This window comes from Syngnathoides biaculeatus, chromosome 9 (assembly GCF_019802595.1).
Source record: "Syngnathoides biaculeatus isolate LvHL_M chromosome 9, ASM1980259v1, whole genome shotgun sequence".
Classification (NCBI taxonomy): domain Eukaryota; kingdom Metazoa; phylum Chordata; class Actinopteri; order Syngnathiformes; family Syngnathidae; genus Syngnathoides; species Syngnathoides biaculeatus.
The window spans coordinates 29,466,545-29,487,077 of NC_084648.1; the positions used below are offsets into that span (position 1 = coordinate 29,466,545).

Here is a 20,533-nt window from a genome sequence, read left to right on the forward strand (position 1 = left end):
GCAAAATATCGCTCAACACAGATCAAGTGTATCAATCATTCACACTTAGCTATGTTATACAAGCGAAGAACTGCTAATTCTTTTGTATGAGACATGTATTGAAAATCAAATGTAGGACTTACCTTCGTGCAAACATATCTGTTCCAGTTGATTTTAAATGGATTCAGTTGATCATACAATCTTCCACAAAGTTTGATCCATCGAAGACATTTTTCGTACTGGGTCTTCGGTTTTGGAAAGGGTACGAATTGAACTCCACCAACTAAGGCTAGCTCAGGATACCTGTCGTCACTATTACAAAGTCTGTGACTACATCTCTTAACCATATCTGTCATGATCCTGCCGCTCCAGCCTGGGCTGGGCGGGTGTCCGCGGTTGCGCTGATTGGAAGGTGCACACCTGCGCCTCATGCAGCCTGATTATGCTATGGATTTATATGACCGCGATGACAACTGGCCGGCGCCAGTTCGTATGATCTTCATGTCCCGTTCGTGTGCTCCGGTATCCCTGATCGAACCTGTGTGTAGCGACCTTCGCATGTTCTCCGACCAACCTTGTAAGCCTGACTCCTTTGATACTTCTGCCTGCGTTGATTGGTCCCCTGTGTACCGACTCCTGCCTGTCCGCTCATCTGCTCTCTTCGCCGGACGTCACAACTACCGCTGCTGCCCCGGACTGCCTGCTCGATCCCCTACCTCTGCATATAATAAAGGTGTCTCTTCTTGAATTACCTTGCGTCTTCCGAGTTCCTGCATTTGGGTCCTACTCTCGTTTCCGATGGGACGTGACAATATCTATTGTTAAAGAACCCAAATACGCGATAAAACGCTAACAAAAGCTATACTGGACCATGCAACGTTGTCTGAGGGAACGGCGGACGCCAAATGGGGCGTGGTTTATGCAGATCTCTGGCCTCTGATTGGTCAGTGACGCGGATGACGCAAATTCTACAGAGGGGTCAATTCTCACCTGTTCCTTCATTTCTGCCCTTTTGACAACCTTTCAGTCTCTGCTTCATTGAAGCGGGGTGATGACTGGCTTCCAAGACAGCGGACAACATCTGTTTCATTTCTGTGTGAAGCTCTTCCATCATCTATTGCGTGCTCAAGGTCTGCTCAGTTTTGCTTTCTTTACCTTTCACTGCTTTGACAGTCACTGTTGGATTGGGCTCCTTGGTCTTTGCCATGCTCTTTAATGGGGCAGATTCAGTTTGAACATCAGAGCAAAGCTTTTGCACTTAGGGCCTCTAGCAGCAGTGAACCACTTTTCTTGTCACTCATTTTCCACCCTGGAAGCTTCATTCACTTTCTTTATGAGTACCTCATCTGTGATTATAACATCATTGAGGCAGGGCAATATGTTACATTTTACAGTCACTCAATAATCCTGTTTCAATGGACCTGAGAAACTTTCACTGGATGATGGCTCAAGTGTAATGTTCCTCAGCATCTTCATTTTTCAGCTTCCCATAACAACTTCTCTTCTATTCAATTGCACGAAACACGAAGTTCAGGAGTGTCTTCCTTGGGTCTTGAGATAGGTTAATAAGTTGGTGATAAAGGTCTGTGGAGCTATTGACCTTATAGTGACCTCTCAGGATGGTGAGTAGTGAGGAGAGTGTCAACCCACGCTTTATCTCCAACATGTCTCTTAATGACAGTCCTGGACTCATAGCCCCGATCACAGCTTCAGTTATCTCAGCCTTTGCATGCCCTTTTTCTGTCCCCATCTCAATCTGTCTGATTAAACTGAGGTCGGACAATTTATCCTTCTGCCCACTTTCCCCTATTTGTCCGCATATTTTAAACTCTCTCCTCAGTGTGAGTTCAGGAAACATGTGTGAAGGGCCCCTTAGTAAAGGTTCTGGACTCTTTGGCAGACGATGGCGCAGTGATGAGTGTTTCTCGTGTGTACGTGGCTTCACAGCTCCCGTTGAGTGGTGTGGTGAAGATTCACTTTCTTGGCTTTTCTCAGCAGTGTTCCAATGTCTTTTGTCTTGTTTTTCCATTTCAATCAGGACATTATTCAAACCTTCTTTAACCTCCACATCAGTATGTTCTATCTCTATACCATCCACTACCTCTTCTGTTTTCCTTATAAGCAACCTGCATGCTGCTGGGCTCTCTCTTGTCCAGGCCATGACACTTCAAGGACCTGCAGACATCCAGGAGAATTTCCTCTGTTCGCTGCCAAAGGGCTGCACTCACTTGGTCTTGCAGAAGCTGAATGTCCTCCATTTCTCTTAGGTTTGATGAAGGTTTGTCTCTTTGGTGAAGGAAGGGGAGTTGATGTGTTTAAAGTCCACCAACGCCACCTCCTGGGTGGCTCGCCAAAATATGTTACACTTTAAAGAAGGAGTCGCCCAATTCTTTGTGCAGCATATTAAAGTTGTGTTGATTTTATTTCTGTAAACTGCACAGAATTCACATTTAGCTCACAGCACATAAATTGCATCTTCTAATGGCTCTCACACACTATAAATTGTTTTGGAATGACGTCACACATCTGCTGGTTGAGAGAATGGGCGCCATTTTGGATGGATGAATTTGAGTCAACAAATCGTAACAAAGCAGAAATCAGTTCAGAAAGGCGTATGAATGGGGGTGCACTGCTATGTTATCGGTTGCTCAAATGAAAGTGGACGTTGTAAATTTGTCTTTGTTTCGACTGCCAGCTGTGATCAAGAACCAGTGAGAGAAAAATGAGCAGTTAATCAAACGGCGACAACTGTGGCTGTCTCATATCACCAGAGCTGATGTAACAGCCAAATCATTTTCTTGTGTCAGAGTTTGCTTGGAGCATTTTCTGTTCTGTTGTTGGTAGATATTGGATACCTTTTAGAATTTCACAATAACTAAGTTCTGTGAAGGAGAAGTGTACTTTTGGGCCAAGAGCCTACATAATACTTGTGTGTGAAGGTAATGGATGTCTCTCAAAATCTGTATTTTCTGTCAGGCCACGAAAGCAACTCAAACTGAACTGAACCCTCCCCCCCTCCCCAACTCATCATTATGTGCACATGTTTGTAAAAACGATAATAATAATCTACACCTCTTTCGTTGGTATAATCAGCATAATTTAACACAACGCTGACTGTAATCACACGAGTGAATACTTTCGACAGCATTCACTCAGAAATTAAGTAGCCGCAGCCTACATATTTAAATTGCATTGTGCAGTACACTAACCCTAGAAGCGTGGAGACAGGTTGCTTACAATGGATACCGCTGCATCACGAACCCAGCCATTGATGAATTGGTTGTTCAAACAGTTCAAAATTCTTGCTCCATTTGTGTTTCTTCAACGCATATGGGTTGATAGTCAATCAAAGTACATTTGTTGTCGTAACGGTTTCTCGAAACATCTAATGAGCCCCGATAACTTTCCAAAGTCTTTTTAGCCATCATGCGTCATTTTTAACAATCGTACGAAGATTTGTGTAATTCCGGTCTGTATAAAAAAAACGATAGAGTGAACAGCACATCAGTAATGTAGGGATTTGCGAGTTTGGACCCTACGCGTATTCACGAGTCGAGGAAGATATGACCAATGATTAGAAAAAGTTAACAGCAAATGGATTTATTACAAAGGAATGTGCAGTACAAACGTCCGGGTCTTATCTGGGTATCTGCCGCACACGAGACGTGTGCCTTCTGGCAGGATAGCCAAAGAAGAAGACAAAAGCTGCCCAGTAACACACGGTTTTTATATGTATGGGTCCATGGTAGAAGTGGCTGCCCCAAAGTCAGATCCTGGGGCGGGATGGTAACTTTCCGCTCCTTATCTGGTGTCGTTCGTCTCCACGGGAACACCTGGGAGAGGAGTATGGCGCCAGCCAGTTTTCTGCATACAAAGATCAAGGACAACCACTGGCTCCACAACACATCCTTGTCTGATTAGCAAATGGACGACACTTTATCCGTTGATTAAATGTCTAAGGTCATATTTAAGCAAATAATGAAAGTGCACGAAAAGTAAAATAATCTTCATTAGTGAACCCATCCAGCATTGCTGCGTGCCCGAATAAGGTCACGTGGTTGAAAACTATCTATACGTTTCCCTGTACTGCAGCTTTTTCAGCGAATGAGCTGGGCAGCGTCGGCTGACAAATGAAACACAGCGCCACCTCCTGGCGAATTGTTGTTACTATAAGAACTAACATACTTAAACGGAGCAAATGTTATACATGTCCAGAGTCACACACGAGTTGAATTTGAAGGGTAAACTATTTTAAAAAATGTTGTGTGTGTTGTGTATTGGGTGGGCTGAAAATAATAATGTTTATAAGTATACATGTTATTAATGCCTTAGACATTCCACTCCAAACACAATGTGCCACACAATCAAAGCCAACACCAATTTGTAAGATGTTTTCCTCAAGACAGCAGTCAAGTTAAAAGCTTGGTGAACACAAAATTTCATTACAGCTGTACTAGACTTCAGCAAAATGCTAACATGACAAATAGTTGTACAATACAATCTATTCAGAGAAACATAACCACTACGGCACACAATGTCACAGTAACTGAGTGGGTAGGAATAAATATTATTACATCATTTGACCAGTTCGTATTTTGTGTTCAGTTACAGTCAGTGATTTATTAACATTTTTATTATTTCTATGTTGAAAAGCAGCATCAGAAGTAGCAGGTGAGCCTGTGGTGTTTACATAATTCACCCGCGGGACCTCGAGTTGGGGTGCGGGGTTCCGCACGGACTGTTTTTGTTGTTGCGCTTCCGGAGGAAAGGTTAACAGAGTTCCCGCCGTTATGCGAGTAGTGTTTTGATGTCGAACAATAAAGCAAGTTCTGTTACTGTGTCCGACACTCCGCCTCCGACTCCTTTTCTCCGGCGCTACACTGGTGACCCCGACGTCAGTCCCGGCGTTTTCGAGACTGAAACGAACATGGCAACCGCCATCCTCAAATTGCCGGACTTTTGGGAGATGTCCGCGGCAGCGTGGTTCACACAGACTGAGGCTCAGTTCGCCCTCCGCGGGATCTCAGATGATTCCACGCGTTACTACCACGTTGTCTCAGCACTCGGGAGCTCAACCGCGGCCAGAGCAGTGAACTTCATCACCTCTCCCCCGGCCCGAGATAAGTATACTGGGATCAAGGCTCACCTTCTCAAGGTTTTTGAGCTTTCACGGCCCGAACGTGCCCGACGTCTGTTGGCTATTAATGGACTGGGGGACAGCAAACCTTCCGAACTCATGGAAATGATGCTAAACCTGCTGGGCACGGAAGAGTCCAATTTCATTTTCATGGAACTGTTTCTCAGGCAAATGCCACCGCATGTTCAGACGGCGCTCGCGAACAGTACTGTCACTGAGCCCCGGGCCCTGGCCGAGGAGGCCGACCGTTTCTTCCTGGCAACCCAGCGCTTCTCCCCTGAGACGCTGGCCGTGACGCGCAGTTACTCACCTTCGGGCGCGGGGGTGGCATCCAGCAGGGGCCCCTTCGGCACCGACGGCCGTGCTGGCACAGGCTTGTGCTACTTCCATGCCCGTTTCGGTGCCGTGCCCCTTGCAACTACGACGCGTCGGGAAACGCCAAAGCCCACGCTTCGCAGCGGCCGTGAGCGTGGGCGCGAAGAGCCGGCTGCTGTTCGTCAAGGACAACCTTTCCGGGCGCAAATTCCTTTGTGACACCGGCGCCCAGAGGAGCGTCCTGACTGCCACTGCGGAGGACGCCGCTGGCGGGACTCATGGGCCACCCCTACTGTCCGCTAATGGCTCCCCTATCCGCTCTTATGGCATGAGGACTGTGGACTTGTGTTTCGGGAGTCAGCGCTTCACATGGGACTTTGTCACTGCGGATGTCTCATTCCCTCTCCTCGGCGCTGATTTTTTTTGTGCCCACGGGCTGCTGGTGGATGTTAAGAGGGGCCGTCTGGTGGATGCACTGACTTTTTCCACGGTCGCCTCCGTCCGCAATGAGGCGACTTATGGTGGTCTCTCCAGTTCGCTATCGGACGGCACCAAGTACCAACTCCTCCTTGGTGAGTTCCCTGCCTTGACACGGCCCACTTTCTCCTCTGCCACGACTAAACATGGGGTCGAGCACCACATTGAGACCAAGGGCCCCCCGACGGCTTGATCCCGAGAAGCTAGCAGTCGCTAAGTCCGAGTTTGCCAACATGAAGCGTCTGGGCATCGTCCGCCGCTCGGATAGCCCGTGGGCCTCGCCACTACACATCGTCCCTAAACCGAGTGGTGGGTGGCGACTACCGCCGCCTTAACGACGCCACTACGCCCGACCGCTACCCTGTTCCACACATTCAGGACTTCTCAGCCCACCTGGCAGGCAAAATCTTGTTCTCCAAGGTCGACCTGGTGCGCGGGTATCACCAGGTTCCCGTGCACCCCTCAGACGTTCCCAAGACAGCTGTAATCACTCCGTTTGGACTGTTCGAGTTTCTGAGGATGCCGTTTGGTCTTAAAAACGCGGCACAATCTTTCCAGCGTTTAATGGATTCTGTGCTCAGGGACTTGCCATTTGTGTTCGTCTATTTGGATGACATCCTTGTCGCCAGCTCCTCGGAGGATGAACATCTGATGCACCTCCGCGACCTCTTCGCAAGACTTGAGCAGCATGGCCTGATCATCAACCCGGCGAAGTGTGTTTTCGGGGTGCCCTCTATCCAGTTCCTCGGGCACCTCATAGACAAGAACGGCGCCGCCCCCCTTCCGGCAAAGGTGGAGGCCGTCTCCGCTTTTCCCCGACCTCGCTCGGCTCGGGGCCTCCGGGAGTTCCTGGGGATGGTGACTTTCTACCACCGGTTCATCCGCCGGGCGGCCCACATCATGCGCCCGCTCTATGAGGCTCTTAAAGACAAGGCCCCCAACCGGGACGTTGAATGGACGGCCGAGAGGATGGAAGCCTTCGAGGCTACGAAGGCCGCACTGAGTCGTGCCGTTATGCTGGCTCACCCGACCCACGGGGCCCCTGTCGCTCTCACTACCGATGCATCGGACTACGCTGTTGGAGCCGTATTCGAACAGTGGGTCGGCGGCGCCTGGCAACCGCTTGCCTTTTTCAGCCGTCAGCTGGTCCCCAGGGAGCGCAAATACAGCACGTTCGATAGAGAGCTCCTCGGCCTCTGGCTGGCGATCCGCCACTTCCGCTCCCTATTGGAAGGCTGTGAGTTCACGGCATATGTGGACCATAAACCCCTCACTTTCGCCATGTCCAAGGTGGCCGAGCCGTGGTCCGCGCGCCAGCAACGCCAACTGTCGTTCATCTCTGAGTACACTACGGACATCCAACACATCGCCGGCAAATCCAATGTGGTCGCGGATTGCCTCTCCAGGGCGATCGTCGGCACTGTGCATCTGGGTCTCGACTACTCCCGCATGAGCGCAGACCAGGCCTCGGACCACGGGGTGCAGGCCCTCAAGACTTCTGACACGGGTTTGCGCCTGGAGGAAGTCGCGGTTGGTGACTCGGGTGTCAGGTTGCTGTGCGACCTCTCGGCTGACCAGCCTCGGCCGCTGGTTCCTGCAAACTGGCGAAGAGCTGTTTTCGAGGCGGTCCACAACCTCTCCCACCCCGGAAGGAAACCGTCCGTGAGGCTGGTGGCCCAGAAGTTCGTGTGGCGCGGTCTCAAGAAAGATGTGCAGGCCTGGGTCGACTCGTGCGTGGCCTGTTAGCGGGCTAAGGTGCATCGCCACACAAAAGCCCCCTTGGAGCCCTTTGCTGTCCCCGAGAGGAGGTTTGACCACGTCAACGTTGACTTGGTAGGTCCACTTCCTCCCTCGCACGGATTCACCTACTTGCTCACCATGGTGGACAGGACGACCCGCTGGCCCGAAGCCGTTCCCCTCTCCTCGACAACGTCGTCAGACGTGGGCCGGGCGTTCATCGGCACGTGGGTTGCACGCTTCGGGACACCGTGCGACCTTTCTTCAGATCGTGGCCCTCAGTTTACCTCTGAACTCTGGAACGCAGTCGCTGAGAGTTTGGGGGTCAAGCTGCACCGCACTACCGCCTATCACCCCCAGGCGAACGGTCTTTGCGAGCGGTTCCACCGCTCCATGAAAGCAGCCCTGCGTGCCAGCTTGACGGACGGCAACTGGTTGGATAAGCTCCCGTGGGTCATGCTCGGCCTCAGGTGCGCCCCCAAGGAGGACCTGTTGTCCTCATCCGCCGAACTCGTCTACGGCCAGCCACTGCGGGTCCCCGGCGAATTCATCCCGGACGCCACAGCGCCCTGGTCCGCAGCCAGGCAACGGTCCTCCCTGCTGGAGGCCGCAAAAGGGTTCGCGCCGGTTCCCACGTCGCAACATGGCACCCCAGCTGCCCGGCTGCCCCGTCACCTGCGCTCTGCGGATTTTGTGTTTGTTCGTCATGACACCCACCGTGGACCTCTCCGCCCCCCATACGACGGGCCGTTCAGGGTCCTGGAGCACGGGGATAAGAGCCTGCTCGTGGACATTGGCGGCAGACCCGAGACTGTTTCCGTGGACAGGGTCAAACCCGCGCACCTGGACATTGACCAGCCTTTGGGGTTGGCCCTCCCCCCGCGCCGGGGTCGTCCCCCTTTGCCCTGTGCCCCTGCGCCCGCCGGGGTACCCTTGACCCCGCCTGAGCCCTTGTCCCGTGACTCAATGGACAGTGCGGCCCCGCCCCCCCTCGGCCCCTGCAGTGCACACCCGCCGGGGTCGGGTCATCATCCCTCCACGGCACAAGGATTTTGACTATGGGTGAATTCTGGGGGGGCTTGTGTGGTGTTTACATAATTCACCCGCGGGACCTCGAGTTGGGGTGCGGGGTTCCGCACGGACTGTTTTTGTTGTTGCGCTTCCGGAGGAAAGGTTAACAGAGTTCCCGCCGTTATGCGAGTAGTGTTTTGATGTCGAACAATAAAGCAAGTTCTGTTCCTGTGTCCGACACTCCGCCTCCGACTCCTTTTCTCTGGCGCTACAAGCCTCCTGTTCATCCACCCTGAAGTAATGTTACTTCCACTTTATTCAAATAGTGAAAACGCAATTGCCATGAATGCTTCTTTATTGTTGGGTATTAGTGTATATCCATAATGTTATATCTTGACCAGAAACAAAAGTAATTTAAGAAATTTCACCTGCACTGGCCAATATTCAGGTATTTATTTCACAATCACATAGGTTGAATTTTTTGAATTCTTACTGAATCAATTTCAAGGCACTGAATAATTTCGGATTGAACTGTTCTAGATGAACAGATACTGTCCTTTAATTGAATTGGCGATCACAAATTGAATTGAATAGCACAGCGTCTGTGCTCTATGGTGCGTGAAAGCAAAGAATTTGCAGGGAATTCCAAGTAAAATTCCTCAGCAGAGGACACATACTGGCGCAATCCACGCTCCCTTACCAACAAAATTGATGGGCTTCATATCATGATAAGGACCAGAAAAGGCATTCCTGATGGAGCTATAGCGCTGCCCAACTTACATGTAGATCAGACAGATTGCATCGCATAGCTAACGGTGAAACAAAAAGCAGTGGGATATGCTTCTATGTCAATGAGAAATGGTGCATGGACATCACACAACTCAGCACACATTGCAGCTCGCTTTTGGAGTCACTGTTCTTGAACTGTAAGCCATTTTATGTACCATATGTGTCTTTATCTGTATGTATGTGTATCTGTCTCATTTTTACTGTCTACATTCTGCCCTAAGTTAGCATGAATTGAGCACTGTTAAGACTTGCCTAACAAGAAAATCAGATTGAGAAGCAACACCCAGAGTCGCCCCTCATTATCCTAGATTTGAGCAAAGCTAAACCACAAACTCCCTAAATACAAGCAGCACATAGACTGTTCAATGAGGGAAAATATATCATTGCAATACCACAATAAAAACCCATACCATACCCGCCACTGCCCCAGGCTCCTCTGATCACTGTTTTATCTATTTCATACCTGCATACAAGCAAGTACTTCAGTGTGTGAAACCTTTGGTAAAATAAGTGGAAAAGTGGACCGAGGCAAAATTAGAACTTGTAGCAGCCCTTGGCATCAATGAGACAGCATAAGGTTCAACCGGTGCAAACTTTATTGCGTCTTCAAGCACCGTGAAACTAAAAAACACATAATATTAATAGGTACAAAGTTCAGTTTTCTCTAAAAACAGACACTTCATTATACATCCAACCATAAAACTCCCAATATCATCATCCATTTTTGCATATAATTAAACAACAATTAATTAAAACAACACACACAAATATCAAGAGAATGAGCCAACCTCGCTCCGCCCCACCAAGGGTGCAAACTCTTCAATGACATAATGAAGGCCACAAGCAGCTGGCCCAAACTGAAAAAAAAAAACATTTCACATCAATGTCATGCTAATATGCATATAAATGGACCAAAATAAAATATCAAACATTTAGACTTATTCTGCTTCTCTGCTCTGCTCCACATAACCTCCTCCCTGTGTGATCACCCAGGTAAGTATGGCAAACCAATACAGGTGTGGCAATCAGCACAGGTAATCAGTTTGTGGATCACCCCAGAACATGAATGGTTCATTCAATTTACTTAACTGGCCACTAACAGAACTTCAAAGCTGTTTTGACTGCACAGACTGGAGTGTCCTAGCACCCTATATGAATACAATGCTGCTGTTGCATTGTATCAGTTTCTTTGAGGTGGTGTGTGTCTATACAAAAACTTTTCACACATTCAATACCAACAGGCCTTGGATAATAGCCCAACTTGGCCAACTCTGCCAGGCTTAAAGCTCCACAGAGGTGAAATGCATGATTTTTAGAATGTTTTTAATTAAATTATGTGTCTTTTTGTAACTCCCGCCATTGAAATCCTCTCGAGGGATTTGTTTTGGAGAAGAAGGATGAAGTGACGTTATCAGCAGCAGCACACTCAGGCGGTCTCGTGTGTTTATTCTAGTTTGACCTGGTGGAAGGTAGCTCTTTGTTCCTTCGTGTTAGCCAAAATGCCGGCTCCTTGTATTGCTGGATATTGTTGGAACACTCGGGAGGATGGATTTACTCTTCATATGTTTCCAAAAAACCCGGTTTGTCATGAAAATGGATTGCACAGGTGCAAAGGACGAGATGTTCGTGGGTTCCAAAGGACAGGTAGGTGTGTATAGTGCTACTAAAAAAAATAATAGTTAGGGGGTGGGGGACATAATCCTCTCAGAACGTAACAAAAGATCTGCGTACATAAGTCAGGGGTGCTAATTGTGTCTATGTGCGTGTCGGCGCCGCATCCGCCGGTCACGGCTTTGGTGCCGCGTCCTCCGATCACGGCTTCGGCCGGGGTGGCTCACTGTGTTGCTGAGGTGGCTTATTGTGGCGCCTTGCCTGGGTGGCTCATTGCGGCGCTGAGCCGGGCTGCTTTACGGCGTTGTCATCGCTCACGGCTGAGTGTGGCATTGTCGGCGCCGTTGTTCATCGCCAACTGTGTCGGCGACGTTCTTCATTGCCGACGGCGGCAGCCTTGTTCGTCACATACAATATACATACCATCGCCAACTAATTACAAGCAACGATGCCCCCTCTCCCCACAGTGGACAATTGTAATGAGCTAATCGACGACCTGAACAGCTTTTACTGCAGATTTGAAAAGGACACTTTGACTTCACGACCCACCAAGACGCACCACTGACCACTCCAACGCCTTCAACTTCTGTGGTGACCATTCATGAAGCGGACGTGAGATCTAATTTCAAACAACAAAAGAAACAAAGCGGCAGGCCCAGATCTTGTTTCCTTCAAACTCTGCACAGACCAACTTGCTCCAGTCTTCACAAAGATCTTCAGCAGGTCTGTAAAAGTGTGTGAAGTACCAACCTGCTTTAAATGTTCGACCATCATCCCAATCCCCAAGAAATCTGGAATCTTGGGTCTAAATGACTACAGCCCTGTTGACATCTGTGGTCATAAAGTCCCTTGAATGCCTCATGCTGGAACACCTCAAGATCGTCAGAGGTTCCCAGCTGGACCCACTGCAGTTTCCCTACCACGCTAACAGGTCTGTGGATGTTGGGGTCAACATGGGTCTGCACTTCATCCTTGAACACCTCAACAGCGTGCGAACCGATGCTAGGACCTTGTTTGTGGACTTCAGCTCTGCGTTGAACACCATCATCCCTGAACTCCTCTCTTACAAACTTCTCCAGCTCAGTATCTTGACAGCCATCAGCCAGTGGTTCTACAACTTCCTGACGGGTAGAACAGAATAGTTGAGGGTGGGAGACACCAACTCATCCACAGACATCATCAGCACCGGGGCACACCGAGGCTGTGTCCTCTCCCTGCTGCTCTTCTTTGATTCTTTGCACAACCTGCACAACTGTGAGTTTTAAAAAAAATCCTTGTGTGTTGTTTACATACATTCAAAATAATAGTGGTACAATGTGACTAACCAGATTAATCCACATTTTCAGTATATTTTTTTTATTGCTACATGTCAAACAAGTTCCGAGTAGGTCCATTACATTCTCAAAAAACCAATGAGACGCAGCATTCATGATATACACACTCTTAAAGCTCTGCAATTGGGCAATTTGTTGAAAGGGTTGTGTTCCAAAAAAGGTTGACTTTCAAACTCAAATCTATTTTGTACAAACGTATTTGTTTCTAGGATTTACCAGTCCTTTGAACCACCAAACTAATATTTAGTGATTTGACCACAGTTTTTATTTACATGACATACGGCACATCTGTGTGGCATGGAGTCAACCACCAACTTGTGGCAACTTTCAGCTGTTATGCCACTGAATCAAAAATCCAATATTTTGTTGTATGTCTACAGTTTAAATGGTATGTCCTCTTCAGTATAAGGCAACATGACCTCTTCAAGTTTTTTTTTTGTCATATGCAACCCGATCCATGATTTAAAAGATGTGAGTGCATCAGTACACAGACTAATGCATCGTATCACATGAAACTTCACCATAGCTTGAACCAGAATAGCTTGCTCGGTCAAAAATGTTAAAAACAGTCAGATGTTCATGATGCAGTTGCCTCTTCGTTTTTAACTTTATCCCACTCTCTTAAAACTCACTTATCATAGTGTTACCAAATTATGCTGTGAGTTTGTGAAAGAAAATGCAAGAAAAATTGTTTACTCAGACAGAACTCACAATGCCACGGCAAGTTTGAGTCCAAAGTGTGGAAGCATTTTGAATCATATAGGATACATATAATTAAATATTTTTAAATCAGCATGTCCGATTATTAATGTACAATAAGCATTTTACTTATTTTTGTCTTCTTGCCAGTCATCTGTCTTCATGCTTTTGCCTTTTTCTTGAACATCCTTTGCTTCAGCCCTCTCTTCTTCACCCATCTCTTCCTTTTCCTCTCTGCCCACTTCATCCACTACAGCTTTATCTTCAGTTTTCTTTTCTTCCACTTGAATATCTTTTTTCGCATCCCCATCATTGTCATCCTCTACCTCCTCTCCTGTCAGATGCTCCAGGTCAGTGATCCGATCCCACAGAATCTCATCAGTTTTTTTGTATTTTTCTAAAATCTTCTTCAGTTTGATCTGCATCAGATCCATTGTATTGTATAACCTGCTGACTTTCTCTTCCAGTTCCTTGACCTCTGGCTTGATGTTAGCTGGGTCCAAGTCAATCAGGTCATCTTTCATCAGGATTTGTCGACCCTTCTCCTCCAGCATGCCTTTAGCATCTGGGTACTCCACCAGTGATTCCATGAGATCATCCTTGGACAGGCAGAAGAGGTCTGAATATCCGATGCTGCGAATGTTGGCTGTCCGCCTGTTTCCTGCTTTGCTGCCCTTGATATTAAGGATACTGATCTCACCAAAATAGCTTCCGCTTCCCAGCACCACAAACTGTGTAACACCGTCATCAGCAACCACTGCGAGTTGTCCATCTTTGATGATATACATCTCACGACCAATATCACCTTTCTTGCAGATGTAGTCTCCGGGGCTAAACACCTGAGGCCGTAACTTGAGCACTAGCTCAATCAGCAGGCCTGCCTCACAGTCTGCAAAGATGCGAACCTTTTTGAGTGTCTCCATGTGAACTTGGATGGCGATCTCGGCTTTCAACTTGTCTGGAAGATATCGCAATACCTCGCGCTCATCCTGCGCCTTGCCATTGTTCCACAGGTAGTCAAACCACTTAATGACACGCAGTTCCAGATCCTTGCTGACCTTTCGGACCTGTGAATGACAAGGGTTTAAGTCCTCAATTATAATCAAACAGTGGGAAATTGCAGTCCATCTTGTTCCCAAAAACAAAAACAAAAATAAGTCAATTGAATATCTACCTGCATGTATTGTTTAATATTGTCAATTCGAGCTTGAAACTGAGCTTGGGCAGCATTCATGTTGGAGATCATGGTAGCAATATTTCCCACAATGGTGGCAAAGATAAGAACCCCAACTAAGAAGTCAACCACATGGAAGATAAATTCGGAATCGAGGCTTGGTGGTGGCGTTTCTCCGATTGTGGTCAGGGTTAATGTGGACCAGTAGAGGCTGAAGGCATACTTCCTCATGGGTTGACCAAAAGCAGGCTCTTCTGGATCATCGAGTGCTGGGTAAACCCATTCATCAGACCCAAAACCAATTGACTTTGAAAATGAAAAGTAGAAGCAGGCATTCCAGTGGATAATGATGAGGATGTACATGATTAAGTTTGCAATACGGAAGATGTTAGGGTAGTTTGTTTTAGTTTCTGTTCTTGTGAAGAACTCCATCATGCGACCAATCCTCAAAAGCTTATTTACACGAATCTCTGGGTAGTCCAGACCGAGAGGAAGATAGAGGACATCAGTGGGCAACATGGACAAGATGTCCAGCCGGAACTGGAAGCTCTTGACATAGCGGTCGCGGAGCAGCTTCTCATCTTTGACAAGTAAACCCTGCTCAAGGTAACCTGCACATGTACAAAGGCAAGTGATTTAGGTTATTTGCATTGTTCAGCAGTAAACATTATCACATGCATCACTTATATTCATACATGACCACTTTTCAAATTTAAACACTGAACAACAGCGAGATGTTTTCTCCGGGCACTCCGGTTTCCTCCCACATCCCAAAAACTTGCAAGATTAATTGGACACTCTAAATTGCCCCTAGGTGTGATTGTGAGTGTGGCTGTTTGTCTCTGTGTGCCCTGCGGTTGGCTGGCAACCAGTTCAGGGTGTACCCTGCCTCCTGCCCTTTGACAGCTGGGATAGGCTCCAGCAGTCCCACAACCCATGTGTGCCTCCCAATGAATCAGTTAAACACTTTTTCAATTCCTTGGCAGAGTTTAATTGCTGGGGATTCCATCCCTGGGCTTATGCTAAAGGAAACCTCGATTTTCTTCTCACCATTTGCCAATTTAATGCTACCTTAAACCTGAATGCCATACAAAAGAGTATATATACTATGGAGGGAGTATTTTAACCGAAAAAGCCTGAGGAACATTTTCTCATTATCTTTTTTTTTTTTTTTTTTTTTTACAAATGGGAAAAAATTGGTCGTTATTAATGTAGAATGCAGTTAACAAGGTAAACTATAGTTACGTCACATGCATGGGCCCTAGGCCACTAATGCGTGTTTTTCCAGCAGAAATCCCAACACACTGTACCCTGGAGGTAATGACTAACACAACTCCTAACACCACTTGTCAGAAATGGAAAAGTGTTTATCCAACAACTAAGGCAGTAAGATAAACTGATATTTTCTACTAATGTTGCATTGGCTAATTTCTCCTGTGTTAGCTTTACAGGGACAGATTTTAAAGTGGGAAGTCTCAACAAAACATGGTGTCATGATATCCATCTGCAAACTGCCCCACTGCTCCCATGCAGCGATGTGTGGTGGTGGTGTGTTGGTCAAAAATTGTGTGACACACTGATAAATGCAGCAGGAACGTGTACACTGGTATCACTGCTCTTATCTGTGACTGTGTTTCCATCCAAAGCAGAGGATTTACAATTGGCTGCATCCATCTTTGGACCTCCCCTTGGGTTCTCCTGAAGGCGAAGGTCCTCTTGGAAAGATGGAGATGCGACATACATTGATGCAAATGGCATCCCAACTGCATACCAGATGAGTATAAATTGGTTAACGAGATTGCTGCAGGATGTGAATCCATCTTGTTATGGATAACTCTGAATAAAAACGTTGACAGAATCAACTACATACATTACAATGTACAGAAACTAGTTAATTATACGGAAGCAGGTTTTATTGCCATAAGGGAACAACCAGCTGCAACCTCACTCATGACGTTCCAGAACCGCATGGCGGTCGACATGCTCCTGGCCGAGAAGGGTGGCGACTGCTCAATGTACGGTGACCAGTGTTGTTTATTCCAAATATCACAGCACCTGATGGGTCACTCACAAATTCAAAATTGGCAGAAATATATCCACTATTGGTACAACAGGGTAATGACAGTGATATTGTTGACCACGACGATGACGTTATGACTTCTCTTCCAGACCTGTTCTCTGATCCAGAAGATTACATGTAATTAGTACTATATTTTCCTCCGACTGTAACTATGTTTGTTTTTGTAAATATGACTCTGTCGAATAAAGCCGAGAGGATGATCTATTAGATGATGTGAGGATTTGAGCACATGTAGGATAAACAGGAGGATAATGTAGAAGTAATTGTAAATATAATTAAGTAGCTGTTTCTGCCTGCAATGAAGAAATGCTTTGCTCTGCTCCAATTCAGTTACTGTTCCTGCCTGCAATAAAGAAATGCTTTGCTCTGCTCCAATTCAGTTACTGTTCCTGCCTGCAATGAAGAATGCTTTGCTTTCCCTGCAATGAAGAATGCTTTGTTCTGCTCTAGAAAACGTGGTCGCAAATGTAGGAAAAACAGGGTGGAAATGTAGGAATAATTGTGATCATAATTATCATACATCTGCTTCCAATAAAGAAATGGTTGACTGCTCGAGATAACGTGGCAGCCTCCTAGCTGGAGATAGCAAGAACTAAAACGTCTAATCATCAGAATTATTAGAACTGCTGCCTGTTAAAGAAATGATGAGCACACATGTATTCAGCAATCTTCAACACATCCACACGCACATGAACAAACATGTACACCTTGTTTCCAACTGTTTCGCTTGCCATCTCCTTTTTGTAACATCCATGTAAATAAGGGGCGTCTTAAAAGTAAATCAATAGAAGTGCTGAGGAGAGGATAATCAGAGAGTGTAGTGGTAAATTGTACGAGACAGTTCTCTCTCCTCACTAGACTTCAACTGTTGTTTTTGCTTCCTTTTTTGTCCTGTTTAATGAATGTCTGATTGGTGAACCTGACAGCGACTAAGAAAATGAATGGATGGATAACAGCAAGATGGAATATGCAGGGAAGCTCTGTTTTTATTGGAGTGCAGAAATGCCTCACACCTTTACTATTATTGTAATTGGAGTGTAGATTAGTTAAGCATTATAACATATATAACTAGATAACTTTGTCACATCAATCTGGTTTCATTCAAATTCTAAGACGATAAGCTGTCTGGTTCTTGACTTTGTATGCTAATACTATACCTGTTTTATTACATTCTTTACCCAAAAGCCTGATAGCGTACAGTATTGATTACTATTTACATAGCAAACTTAAAAACATCCCCCATTGCAGTGCATGTCTTTTTTACCTGTCCTGGTCCTGATAAGCATATCAGCCAGATAGATAAGGTCTGAGCTGTAGTCAAATAGAATCCAGTAGAGGATATAGTTGTGCTGCAGCTCTTCGAAGCATGCCCTGTTTGCAGGAGAACACAACCAGAATCATAGTTGACTAATAATGTCACTTTATTGTGACACTGTGTGTGTGTGCGTGGGCATGTGAGTGTGTAGCGGTTTTAAACACAGGCACATAACTGTACACAGGAGAAGATGAGGTAGAACCAAAAAGTTCAGAGAGACTGGTTGACGTCCAATTTGTTCTAATCATGAGTGAGAGTGAAGCTGGGATTTTGCAACAAGACAACATCCTAGCAGAAACTCATTTTTTGCAAATAGGCAGCCAACAATGAATGTTTGGTTGTTCAATTTCACACCAGCAGCTGATTGGCTGGCAACCAGTTCAGGGTGTACCCCACCTCCTGCCCAGAATCAGGTGAGATAGGAGCCAACACACCCTCGAAGATTAACGGGACGCAAAATGGACTGAATTTCACACTCGTGACCCAACTATTTGCACATAAGCAACTAAAAAGTCAATTATCTGTAATAGCTCCCCTTTAACTTGACTCATAAATGTGTAATCCCTCAGGTGTTTGTGATTTCAATGCAATTATTGAAACTTAAAAATAATATATTGCATTCAATTAGATTTTGCATAAAAATAATTTTGTAGCTTATATTACCTATGGGCAAACCCTAGCACTGATCACATACTGAATTCAGATTTATTAAATGCTTTTTGAAAACAGCAGAACGCCAGCATGGTACCAAATACTTTGGGAAAGTAGTCACCTTGCTATTATCATGGTCCAGTTGTACATGACTGCCAATGTAATGATGAAGAGCCAGTTATAATAGAGATTTCCAGCAGGGTTGATGACAAATATTTCTTTAGGCCTGTAAGAAGATAGATAAATAAATTGAAAAATATCTTTTATTGTCCATTCAACCAGTTCTGCTGGATGTTACACTTACTGTTCTACAGCCTTTTCATTCTGTCCTTTTTCTTTCTTTCTGTGCATTTGAATATATGATTTTAAAAAAAAGTTAGCAGTGAATCATTTCCTATATGCAATGTAGTCAATTTTCCACAATTTAATCTTAGACAGCATGACTACTAAAAGCATTAGATTGGCTTCTACCAGTCTTTAAAGGAACTTCAAAGCAAACAATAGCTTGACAAATCTCCTCATGGTACCAGAATTGGACTTACTCGTCATTGTCATTATTGTTGTTGGTGTTGAACAGGTGACCGGAGACTGACTGAGCCGCAATCCTGCAGCAAACGTAATTTACACAAGATAAAGATGTGCATATAGAAGAATAAATAAGGGCATTTTGCTAATCTATACTGAAAGGTTCAGTCACATTTCGACTCCCCCGTTTGGTGCAGCTGGTGGTCTTGTGTCATGTGTCATAGGGTGGCGGCTGACATCATCATAGCAGCTGATCTGCAGGGTACCAGCGAAATAATGCATCAAGTATACTGTGAATATGGGACGATTATCATAATTGGAAAGCAAAACAAGGCATTTTTTTCCATACAGCACACCTCGTACAGGAAGTAACCCAATGTACATTACGTGATTCACAGCATTTAAAAATATAGCACAAAATAAAGACAGCGTTGACAATCAAAACAAAAAACAAAACAAAAAAATTACTGTGCAAATGCAAGAAAGATCATTTAATAATGGAAATGCTTTAAAATGCTCAGAAATGAGGAACATTTTTTTTGTTTCTTACCTGTACTTAAAAAAAACATCATTTGTGTGCATCATAACAGCTCAAGGTTACTTCATCATGTTTGCTTTGGACTCTGTGCTCCACTCTCTGACTAAATTCTGTATGTCTCAGATCCTGGGTTTGTATTTCATTAACATGTCTTCAGTGTAGTCAGGTAATTCCTAGAGCAGTAGCAGAACCTCAAAGTCTATTTTAAAGCTAACTGTGAGCCAGTGTAGAGATTTAGAATTGGTGAAACAACTGGTTAGTGTGTCTGCCTCACAGTTCTGAGGATCGGGGTTCAAATCCCGGCCCCGCCTATGTGGAGTTTGCATGCTCTCTCCCTGCCAGCATGGGTTTTCTCTAGGCACTCCGGTTTGCTCCCACATCTCAAAAACACGCAACATTAATTGGACACTCTAAGTTGCCTCCAAGTGTTATTGTGAGCACGACTGTTGTCTGTGCCCCTGGCAACTAGTTCAAGGTGTGCCCCACCTCCTCCCCGAAGGCAGCTGGAAAGGCTCCAGCACTACTTCGACCCTAGTGAGGATAAGTGGCTCAGATAATGGGTGGATGGATGGATCTCTTTTTTTCCTGGTCAGAAACTCAGCTCCAGCTGTTAAATTTTCTTCTGGGGGAGTCCAGTCACAATACCATTACAATACTCAACTCTACTGGAGATAAAAGCAGTCTTTTGGTTCTCCTGGTCTGCTTGCCATATCCAACCCCTCACACTGTTCCTTAAATGGTTAAAGGCTGTTTTAGTGATTGATTTGATGACTGCTGAAAGTCTGCTCAGACTCTATCAACAGATCAATGTTTCAGACTTGGTTTTTGGTTTGTAAAGACAATGAGTGAAGATATTTGAGAACAGCAATCTTCCTTATAGCCAAAAACAATTTTGCTTTTGTTATGGTTTAATTGAAGGTAATTTTGAAGTATCTGTTGACCTAAATAGAACTGGTGATGTTTTATAGCAATAATGTCAAACCTAAACCCCGCTGGCCAAAACCGACCAGCCAAGGGGGTCAATCCAGATGGTGCAACAGTTATACTGTGAAGAGTGATTTTACGTGTTTAAATGGATTGGTTAATGACTCAATGGCGCCCCTCTCAAATGGTGACTATAAATGAGGTGGATGTGTTATCAAGGTTTGAGTTTATGAGTAA

The 20,533-nt window shown here is 45.7% G+C and overlaps 2 protein-coding genes across 2 annotated transcripts in view; one reads left to right on the forward strand and one right to left on the reverse strand.

The window, feature by feature from the left end:
* The first annotated feature begins 488 nt into the window (after window positions 1-488).
* The window catches only part of LOC133506693 (uncharacterized), a 102,833-nt gene continuing 82,788 nt past the window's right edge, over window positions 489-20,533 (forward strand). Inside the window, exon 1 of the mRNA XM_061831074.1 lies at window positions 489-556. The gene's annotated coding sequence lies outside the window, so the exon portion shown is untranslated. The remainder of the gene's footprint in view (window positions 557-20,533) is intronic.
* On the reverse strand, window positions 13,215-19,443 carry cnga1a (cyclic nucleotide gated channel subunit alpha 1a). Its single transcript, XM_061829468.1, has 5 exons — window positions 19,436-19,443; window positions 18,431-18,535; window positions 17,608-17,714; window positions 14,264-14,874; window positions 13,215-14,156 (listed from the first exon to the last, which is right to left on the reverse strand). The coding sequence occupies exons 1-5, from the start codon at window positions 19,441-19,443 to the stop codon at window positions 13,215-13,217; spliced, it is 1,773 nt and encodes a 590-aa protein (XP_061685452.1).